The sequence below is a fragment of the Solanum stenotomum genome, chromosome 12, assembly GCF_019186545.1.
Source record: "Solanum stenotomum isolate F172 chromosome 12, ASM1918654v1, whole genome shotgun sequence".
Classification (NCBI taxonomy): domain Eukaryota; kingdom Viridiplantae; phylum Streptophyta; class Magnoliopsida; order Solanales; family Solanaceae; genus Solanum; species Solanum stenotomum.
In genome coordinates this window covers 40,370,743-40,382,293 of record NC_064293.1, presented here as the reverse complement: position 1 = coordinate 40,382,293, position 11,551 = coordinate 40,370,743, and the positions used below count along the sequence as shown (strand labels likewise).

Sequence of the window (11,551 nt, the reverse complement as noted above, 5' to 3'; positions counted from 1 at the left end):
TTTTGTAAAAAAAAAATTCTTTAACTATAAAAATGTAGAAAGTAATTTTTCCCCTTTTAATGTAGCTTTATCGATTAAAATAGAATAATTGTACTTTTTTAACTTATAATATATTTCATACATATAAAATCATAGTAATTCATCATTAATTTTTATTTAAACAAAAATTGATATTATAAAAAGTGAATTGTTTTTTTTAAATATTATTCATGGACTTTTTTCTTTTTGTTATCCTTTTCCATTGCTTTTAAAATTATTCATGGACATTTTTCTTTCCTCCCTTTCAACTTTGTGGTTGTTCACTTTTTTGGAGATTTAAGTGGTTGTGCAAAGTGTAAGTGCTCTACAGTGAGAATTGACCCAATCAAATAATAATTTAAATATTTTAGGCCAAATTATTTTTTAAAAATAGATATTCTTGAACAAAACTATAAACAAATATATTTTTATTCGATTTGGCTTAGTGTAAAATTATTTGTTATCCCTTTCCATTGCTTTAAAATTAGTCATGGTTACTTTTCTTTCCTCCCTTTCAACTCTTTGATTGTTCAATGTTCGGTGATTTAAGTGGCTTGTGCAAAGTCAAGTGTTCTACAATGAGAATTGACCAAATTAAATAATAATATGAGCAATTTAGGCCAAATTCATAACAAAAAAAAACATTTTTGAACCAAACGATGAACAAAATAAATTTTATTTGATTTTGCTTAGTGTAAAATTATTTGTTGTCCTTTTTCAGTGCTTTTAAAATTATTCATGGACATTTTTCTTTCCTTCCTTTCAACTCTATGGTTGTTCACTTGTTTGAAAATTTAAGTTGTTTGTACAAAGTGTCAAGTATTCTACAGTGAAAATTGACATGATTACATAATAATGTAAGCAATTAATGCCAAATTATTAACAAAAAGACATTTTAACCAAACTATGAACATAATAAATTTAATTCGATTTAGCTTAGTGTAAAATTATTTGTTATCCTTTTTCATTGCTTTTAAAATTATTCATAGACATTTTTCTTACCTCCCTTTCAACTATGTGGTTGTTCACTTGCTTGGGGATTTAAGTGGTTTGTGCAAATTGTCAAGTGTTCTACAGTGAGAATTGACCTAATTAAATAATAATATGAGCATTTTAGGCCAAATTATTTTTAAAAAATATATTTTTGAACTAAACTATGAACACAATAAAGTATTTATTCGATTTTGCTCGGTGTAAAATTGTTTGTTATTCTTTTCCATTGCATTTATAATTATTCATGGACATTTTTCTTTCCACCCTTTCAATTCCGTGGTTGTTCACTTGTTTAGGGATTTAAATGGTTTCGTGCAAAATGTCAAGCATTCTACAGTGAGAATTGACCAGGAAAAGAGTTTTAATTTTTATTGCAAATAGTAGTCTAGTGAAGAAGTTACAACTACAAATTGTCTTCATTTGGAGTACAATAAATGACATCTAAAGAGAGGAAAAAGCAATAAATATTTAGACATATTTCCCAAGAAGAAGTTTGGCTTTTTTTTCCTTTTGCAATGGCTTGTTTTATTTGCACAACTTGAAAGACAGTAATTTGTTTGGTCAAACTAAAACAGTAGTTGTTGTAATTGTAATTTACCTGAAAGATTAATTTTCTTTTCTTATTAATTAAGTAGAAGTAATAATTAAAAGGGGAAAAAGGATAATAATACATTTTTACATGAAATATGGACTATGTACACCCTTAATATCATAAACACACTTGTTTGAGTCAACTAAAAATGAAATTTGTTTTTAATTATAAAAGAATTTATTCAAAGATCAATAAATGGGTGAAATCTTCTCACCATCACGCATTAATGTTGGTCGCTTTTAAAAGGACTTTTCTCAGCTATAAAAGGACACAACTATGTGACTCTCTAACACATCAGTTATCAATTGAGTTCTTAAAGAGAAGCATTTCTCCGCTATAAGTCACTGAAGTCCCTCCCTACCCCTCCCCCTTCCCCCTCTTTCCTTCAATGGATTGGCCTGAATTTCTAGAAAGTTCAAACCCTCAGGAGCCAACAATTGATCTGTATGGTGTATCACCTCAGGATAATCATGAGGTGACCGCACACACAGATAGGTGGACTCCTGAGGAGAAACAAGTTTTTGAAAATGCTTTTTCTAGGTATAACAACCTAGGTTTGCAAACCTTTTTCGAATTTATTGCTTCAAAATTTCCCCATAAATCCATGGAGGAAATGAAAAACCTCTACATAAACCTCTTTAAAGAGGTTGAAATGGAGAATTCTTCGAAAAACAAAAATGTTGTTGGTGATGTTGTTGATGATCATCATCAACAACAACATCAAGTGCCACAAGAAGATAACTCATCAGACAAGGAGGCCAATCTCAACGACACTCCGCCTCGAGTCGAAATCAGTCATTCACGACGTCATCGACGGGGAATTCCATGGACTGAAGGAGAACACTCGTAATTAAATTCTATTTTTTTCATTTTCTTAGATACAACCTTTATTTTTATGTTTTCACACTGATTTACAAGTTTTCTTTTTTGCATGTTAGATTTGATTTTTTTTTGTATGTTAGATTTGAGTTTTTTTGACACCTCCTTTGTGTGAAACCTTTTTTTCCTTGAAATAAAAAAAATAATAAAAAGAAAAATATTTTCCAGCTATTATATATATATATATATATAGAGAGAGAGAGAGAGAGAGAGTCAAAATAAATATTTTTTCCGTCAAGAATTTTATTTGTTGTTTTGTGATTGATTTCAGTAACTTCTATTGACTACATGTAGATATCATTAATACTCTAATTTTGATATAGAAAAAATCCAATCATAATTTTCGATGAGTCTTGAAATAAAATAAGTTACTTACTACATCATTTAAAACGGACTTAGCTTGTTGGTATAAACATAAATTCTTTAAAATTAATTTTTTGTTATAAACTTTATTTCAATTTACTTTTTTTTTTTCAATAGTTTTCTTTAATCACATGGCATGGTATATATAGGTTGTTTCTCATGGGACTGAACAAATTTGGGAAAGGAGATTGGAAGAGCATCTCAAGGCACTATGTTATTTCGAAGACACCGACTCAGGTAGCAAGTCATGCTCAAAAGTACTTCTCTCGTCGTACTAGTAAGACTCCAGTGGATCGCCGTCGCCCCAGCATCAATGACATTCAAACTGTCACCCTTAATTCTAGGAGGACAACAACAACAACAACAACAACTATGACAACAACTCCTCAGATCAATAACAACATACTTGCTTACAACAACAATTATCAAGTTGGTTCATCATCAAGGCCTTTTCACCATTCTAATTATACATTTGGTGGTCCGACTTTTGCTAACAACTCCAATGGAAATTTTGGAAGCTATCATCGAGGTGAAGCATCTGGAAGCAACTCGTTTGTTATGGAACAGAGCAACAACAACAACAACAATCTTCGTAGGCCAGTGTCACCTCGCCCTTTTCTTTCTATGTACTTGTCTTCTACTAGGGGGAATTACCCCCAAGTCTAAATAGAATTGGGCATCTATTGTGTTCTAGTTTTAGAGTAAGAAAAAGTTGGTGTGTTTTTATTAAGTCATAAAATTGAGTAATATGTGAGTCTTTTTAATATAATGAATAAAATATGAAATTGAAAATTTTGTTTGTTCTCACGAGTCACAAACGCAACTACAAATTGTCTTCATTTGGAGGACAAAGTGACTCTTTAGATGACATTTATTGTCCTCCAAATAAAGACAATTTGTAGTTATAAATTATTTAATTAAGTACATAATTTAAGAAATTAAATAAAATTTTGACTGAAATCCAAATATATGCTACATATCAAAATTATCATTTTAAATATGTGGGGATGAGAGTTTTACTTATTGTTTTACTGTGCCTCTCCTTTTAAAATGAAGAATGTATTTTTATATCTAGTAGATCTCAATAAATCATGTTATTCAAGAGGAGATAATAAGATTAAAATAGTTTTTAGAAAAATAAATATGTTATTCTTTTTAAAATAGATTAAAAAGAAAAGTTCACACAAAAACATGACAAAAGAAGTACTTAATATTACTCCCAATGTCACTTTTTACTATGATTTTGTCATAAATACTTTTTGAAAAAGTACTTTTAGAATAACAATTTGTGTATAACTATTGAATTACGAAAACACTTTTTTTTTCAAATATTAAAGCATTTTTTTTTTTGTTTTTAACCAATGTTTCACAAGTGCTTTGGGTGAAAAGCTTCTTCGTTTAGCTTCTGTTACTACTTAGAATTACTATACTATTTTACTAAATAAAGGGTCCCTGTATCTCAATTATAAGATCCCAACCTTCAAAAATAATTTAAACACATGAACATCTCATAACTCTACTTGAGATTATAAAAAGTTAAAATATTTTTGTATATTATGGATAGGTAAAAAAATATTGAATTGGCCATATTCTATTCAATTTAAGTATTAGTATACATGTTAATGGATAGAACTAACCCCAAATATTAATGAGAATTGATGTATGTAGACGATATCTAATTGATTCGATAAATACTTCATATACAAGTAAATAAATAAATAAATAAATAAATAAAGAGATAATCACAATTTAGCGCCTTTGGTTGTTCTAATTTATATATATATATATACGTTTGTATATTTAATCTAATGTTAGGCGCTAGTAATTAAGTTTGGCCGACAGGTCAAAGTAAAAGAAGCCCATAAATATATACTGACAAAATAACTAAATAAATAAATAAAATATTCAAATTTCATTTTACATGAATATGAACTTAACCCATACACAAAAACTTACTTTAAACATACATAAATTTTTTTGGTATTTATTTATATATGATAATAATTTTGTAAATCAATATTAGATTTCTCTATTATAAACATGAAATGTCAAAAGAATGTCGTGAGCCGTGTCGGAACAATGAGTATTATCTAAATTATTTTGAATTGGCACATTAAATTTTGAAATACTGAAGTCTTTCAAAAAAAATTCAATGGATTAATACACATCAAATTTTTTAAAATCCTCAATTTGTTTTTTATAATCCTGAAATGTCAAAAAAATGTTGTCAGTCATGATAGAGTAGTAAGTATTAATAACTATAATCGTTTCAATTGGACGCATCAAGTTTGGGGCAAAACGAATTGATTTCATCAAGAATTTTATTTATTATTTTGTGATTGATTTCAATTACCTCTATTGTCTGCACGTTGATATCATTAATACTCTCAATTTTTATATAGCGAAGATTTAATTGTCATTTTCGATGAATCTTGAAACAAAATAAGTCACCTCCCATACTATAACATGTAAAACTAACTTAGTCAAAATAAATATTTTTTCCGTCAAGAATTTTGTTTGTTATTTTGTGATAGATTCAAGTTACTTCTATTGTCTACATGTAGATATGATTAATACTCAAATTTTGATATAGAGAAAATTCAACCGTCATTTTCGATGAATCTTGAAACAAAATAAGTCACCTACCCTACTAACATGTAAAACTGACTTAGCCAAAACAAATATTTTTTCCGTCAAGAATTTTGTTTGTTGTTTTGTGATAGATTTCAGTTACTTCTATTGTCTGCATGCAGATTTCATAATACTCTAATTTTGATATAGAGAAATCGTCATTTTCGATGAATCTTGAACAAAATAAGTCACCTCCCCAACTACAACATGTAAAACTGACTTAGCCAAAATAAATATTTTTTTGGTCAAAAAATTTGTTTGTTGTTTTGTGATAGATTTCAGTTACTTCTATTGTCTGCATGTAGATCTCATAATACTCTAATTTTGATATAGCGAAAGTCTAATCGTCATTGTCGATGAATCTTGAAATAAAATAAGTCACCTCCCCCAATACAACATGTAAAACTGACTTAGCCAAAATAAATATTTTTTTCGTCAAGAATTTTGTTTGTTGTTTTGTGATAGATTTCAGTTACTTCTATTGTCTGCATGTAGATATCATTAATACTCTAATTTTGATATAGTGAAAATTCAATTGTTATTTTCGATAAATCTTGAAACAAAATAAGTCACCTCTCCTACTACATGTAAAATGATTTAGCCATAATAATTTTTTTTTTCGTCATGAATTTTATTTGTTGCTTTGTGATAGATTTCAGCTATTTCTATTGTATGCATGTAGATATTATTAATACTCTAATTTTGATATAGCGAATTTCAATCATTATTTTTGATAAATCTTGAAATAAAACAAGTCACCTACTACAACATGTAAAACTGGCTTAGCTTGTTGGTACATATAAACTTAAATTCTTTAAAATTAATCTTTTATTATAAACTTTATTCCAATTTACTCTTTTTAAAATGATTTTTTTAATCACATGGCATGGTATGTATAGGTTGTTACTCATGGGACTGAACAAATTTGGGAAAGGAGATTGGAAGAGCATCTCAAGACACTATGTTGTTCCGAAGACATCAACTCAGATGGTCAGTCATGTTCAAAAGTGCTTCTCTCGTCATACTAGTAAGACTCCAATAGATCGTCGTCACCCCAACATCAATGACATTCAAACTGTCACCTTTAATTCTAGAAGGACGACGACGACAACAACAACTACTACTGTGGCAACAACTCCTTAGATCAATTATCATTTAAATAAATATATTATTTTCTTAACGATAGATTAAAAAGAAAAGTTGCACACAAAAACATGACAAAAGAAGTACTACTTAATATTACTCCCAATGTTACTTTTTACTTATGTTATCATAAATATGTTTAGCAATTTGTGTATAACTAATGTATTTCGAAAACACTTTTTTTTTTTTAATATTAAAGCAATTTTCTGTTCTTGATTAATGTTGCACAAGTGCTTTTGGAGAAAAGCTTAATCGTTTAGCTTGTGTTATTACTTACTTTTTTTTTTACTAAATAAAGGGTCCCGGTATCTCAATTATAAGATCCCAACCTTCAAAAATAATTTAAACACACGAACATTTCATAACTTTACTTGAGATTATACAAAAGTTAGAAATATATTTTTATCATGGATAGGTAAAAAAAAAAATTGAATTGGTCGTATTCTATTCAATTTAAGTTTTAAGTATTTTTCTAAAACTAGATATTGATCAGAATCGATGTAGGTGGATGATCTCTAATTGATTCAATAAATACTTCATATACAAGCAAATAAATAAATAAATAAAGAGATAACTACAATTTAACGCATTTGGCTGATCTAATTTATAGATATCCAATAGATATATATATATATATATATATATCAATGTATATCAATGTATACATTTTGTATATTTAATCTAACGCTAGGCGTCAGTAATTAAGTTCGGCCGACGGATCAAAGTAAAAGAAGCCCATAAATAAATACCAACAAAATAANTTCTAAAACTAGATATTGATCAGAATCGATGTAGGTGGATGATCTCTAATTGATTCAATAAATACTTCATATACAAGCAAATAAATAAATAAAGAGATAACCACAATTTAACTCATTTGGTTGATCTAATTTATAGATATCTAATATATATATATATATATATATATATATATCAATGTATACATTTTGTATATTTAATCTAACGCTAGGCGTCAGTAATTAAGTTTGGCCGACGGATCAAAGTAAAAGAAGCCCATAAATAAACACCAACAAAATAACTAAATAAATAAATAAAATTTTCAAATTTCATTTTACATGAATATGAACTTAACTCGTACACAAAGAACTTACCTTGAACATCTTTTATTATTCTTTTTTGGTATATATATATATATATATATATCAATAATTTAGTAAATCAATATTAGAGATGTCTACACGGTGTAGACTACACCTATCTATTTGATGAGAGAATCCGAGTCAGTTTTATTCAAAAATTACATCATACACAAAGAACTTATCTTAATATTTATGGATAATATACATAAACTTCACTAGTTTAGGAGTTAATTAATAGATATACATTAGTTTGCATATTTCGAATTTTATCAAATTTTGATGCGTATAGATACGCTCGTCACCCTTCCATCTCGCGTCGCCACTCTCCTATCTCGCTCGCATATTTGGTATCCCAAATACTCTATTACATAAGAATCACGACAGATACATGACTATGTTGTGTAGCTAAGATACATAACAAATCTCACTCACCTCCCTCCTATTCTCGCTCGCCTTTGTCCCTATTTCAATGTATGTAGTAGCAAAAAACATGTATCTAGATGTATCTGACTTGAAATCTGGATGAAATTATTAATTAGTAAATATGGTAGAAATATTTATGTAATTAAGTAATTTCTCCAATATTTAATTTTTTTGTCAGTATTTGTTTTTGTATTATTTAGCGAATCAATTAGAGATCGTCTACACTTCTAAGCTTTGACCATAGAGTATATGAGCTAGTTTTAGTAAATATGGTAGAAATATTTATGTAATTAGTAGCTTTTTCAATATATTTTTTTGTTGATATTTGTTTATATATAATTTAGCGAATCAATTAGAGAGTGTCTACACTTATAAACTTTGACCATAATATATGAGCTAGTTTTATTCAATAACATTCCAAAATATAAATTGGAAATAATATATGCAATTCAATATTTTTATTCCCCGTCCATAATAGAAGATGAAAAATATGAATTTCCATAGTTCTCTTTCTTTAGTCCCTTCATACTCCCTATTAACTCAAAGAGGCAATGAGTGTAATCTTTCACCAAGTAAATTTTGGTCCTTTAAATGAATTTTCTCAACTATAAAAGAACACACTTTTCACTAAATTAATATTTTAAAGGTGAATTGAAAAAAACATACGCTCAAACCTCGTTATAATAGGATTTCTGTATAATAACATGATTTTCTAAAAAAAATAATATTTATATTATATTTTATCTCTATAAAAACAATTACATTCATTATAGCAGTAAATTCTTCGTAGAATTCCTTCTATAATAATCATAGTCAAATTTTGTGAAATAATATTTTATAAAAATATATATTATGTATAAAATTAAATATTAAAATATTTATATACACATCATTGACGTCATGCATATAGTAAATCTCAAGTAAGAATATTTAAATGATGTTCATATTATAGTCACAACTTCACGGGAAAAGACTTATTCATTCTTTCTTCTGGAACTCAAGGCCCTTTTTCCCTCTGATTTTCCTGTGAGAACTATGTTTCCCACTTTCCAATTTTCTGCAGGAAACAAAAAGGGGCACCACTACACCACAAGGTAATAACATCATTCGCTCTATCTTAGGCATTTCTATTTTAGTGGAAGACTTTTCGATTACTACTGTCTATGAAGCCTCTAGATACTATGATAGAGTCGGGACAAGATTCACGACATCTTAACAAAATTGAAATACAAATGTGGAATCCTTTGGAAAGTAAAGAGGCTCACCAAAGCTAACTGGAATGCAAATGGTATCAACGGAGCGCCTGTTAATGACCCTGAACACTTGTTTCTGCATCATAAAAAGATGCAGGTCGAATGACGTCTGTACATTGATTGTACGAGCATGTAGGGGAAAACTGAAAGCAAAAGTTAACTTAACTGAAAAGGCTGGAAGAAATACTCACCTCAACTAAACTCAATACAAAGCAACAATGATAGATGCAATATTTAAAACATTATAAAACAGGAGATAAAACTCAATGATGTATAAAAATACAATAACATACTCTTTACTTTTATTAGGAGATTCTCTAATCGACAACCATCACTAAGAGCTATGTGATAATATTGCGTCTCACCCACGCAGTTAGAACTATCATATACCTTGACGGCATATAGAATACCTCAACTAAGTGGATCCACTAAGCTATGCTTAAAAGCAATAAGGATTCATTTACCCATATTGGCTACATGATTTATGAGGAATGTGAGCTGTCTAAACTTATCCCCATATCAGTTCTCCTATTTTTAAGTTGGTTTTGTGTTCATATGTGGTAAATGCATTTGGTATTTGTGTACCTATGAAGTATTTATCGAATCAATTAGAGATTGTCTACATCTATAAATTTTAACCAATATCTAATTCAGTTATATTCAATAACATACTAAAACTTGAACTTAATAGAATATGTCCAACTCAATATTTATTTTCTTAATCCATAATAGAAAAAGAAATATTTATTCACTCATTGCCTTTTTTTTTTTGGATAGATTCTTTCAAATATTGAGCGAAAGTATGAAAGCATGGATGGGGTAGAAAAATATTAATATTGAGTTTACAAATTATTTCCAGTTAAAGTTTTAAAATGCTATTGAATAAAACTTGCTCAAATACTCTGGTCAAAATTGATAAATGTAGACAATTACTAAGTGATTAGATAATATAATGGGTATAGATAACAATCAAGAGAGAAAACAACATTTTTTCCTTGTTTAAAAAATTCATACTTTATTCATAATATCAAACAAACTCATATATTATGCCTTGAACAATAAACACTCCCCTCTACACCCAAACCCACCCAAAACTACAACACAGCTAGAATTTGTTTCACCCAACAAAAACAAAGATGTTTAAATAAATGACTTATTTGATTAGTGTCCACCATTGTTCATCCAAGGAAAAGGCAAGTACATTGAAAGGAATGGATGAGGTGACATTGGCATAAGGAGATTGTTGTTGTTATAGGGGTTCTGTTCCATACCAAACGAGTTATTGTCATATGCTTCAGCCTGGTTGAATCTCCCAATATTGTTGTTATTGGGGTTCTGCTCCATAGAAAACGAGTTGTTGCCATATGCTTCAACCTAGTTGATTCTCCCAAAATTGTTGAAATAGTTATTGGGGTTTCGCTCCATAACGAACAAGTTGTTGCCATATGCTTCAGCCTGGTTGAATCTCCCAAAATTGTTGTTATTGGGGTTCTGCACCATAACAAACGAGTTGTTGTCATATGCTTCAGCTTGGTTGAATCTCCCAAAATTGTTGTTATTGGGGTTCTACTCCATAACAAATGAGTTGTTGCCATTTGCTTCAGCCCGGTTGAATCTTCCAAAATTGTTATTATTGAGGTTCCGCTCCATAACAAACGAGTTGTTTCTATATGCTTCAGCTTGGTTGAATCTCCCAAAATTGTTGTTATTGGGGTTCTGCTCCATAGCAAATGAGTTGTTGTCATATACTTCAACCTGGTTGAGTATCTCAAAATTGTTGTCATTTGGGTTCTGGTCCATAACGAACGAGTTGTTGTCATATGCTTCAACCTGGTTGAGTATCTCAAAATTGTGGCCATTGGGGTTCTGGTCCATAACGAACGAGTTGTTGTCATATGCTTCAACCAAGTTGTTAGGATTGTTGTTTAGATATGGTACACCAAAGGTGTAAGGGTAAGATTCAAGCCGTAAAAAAGAGGCAATTTGATGGTTGTTAATATAAGAAGGTATTTCACTATTGACCTGATGATCCATGGGCATAATTATTGGTGTCATAGGGTTAGATGTGATAGTTCGAATATCATTTATACTAGCATGACGATGTTCTACTGGAGTTTTACAGTTCATGCGAGAAAAGAACTTATGTGCATGACTGC

At 29.3% G+C, this 11,551-nt stretch overlaps 1 protein-coding gene across 1 annotated transcript; it reads left to right on the top strand.

Moving 5' to 3' along the window:
* Positions 1 to 2,207: 2,207 nt before the first annotated feature.
* LOC125849508 (transcription factor DIVARICATA-like) lies at positions 2,208 to 3,511 on the top strand. Its single transcript, XM_049529596.1, has 3 exons — positions 2,208 to 2,289; positions 2,341 to 2,449; positions 2,995 to 3,511. The coding sequence occupies exons 1-3, from the start codon at positions 2,208 to 2,210 to the stop codon at positions 3,509 to 3,511; spliced, it is 708 nt and encodes a 235-aa protein (XP_049385553.1).
* The last annotated feature ends 8,040 nt before the right edge of the window (positions 3,512 to 11,551 follow it).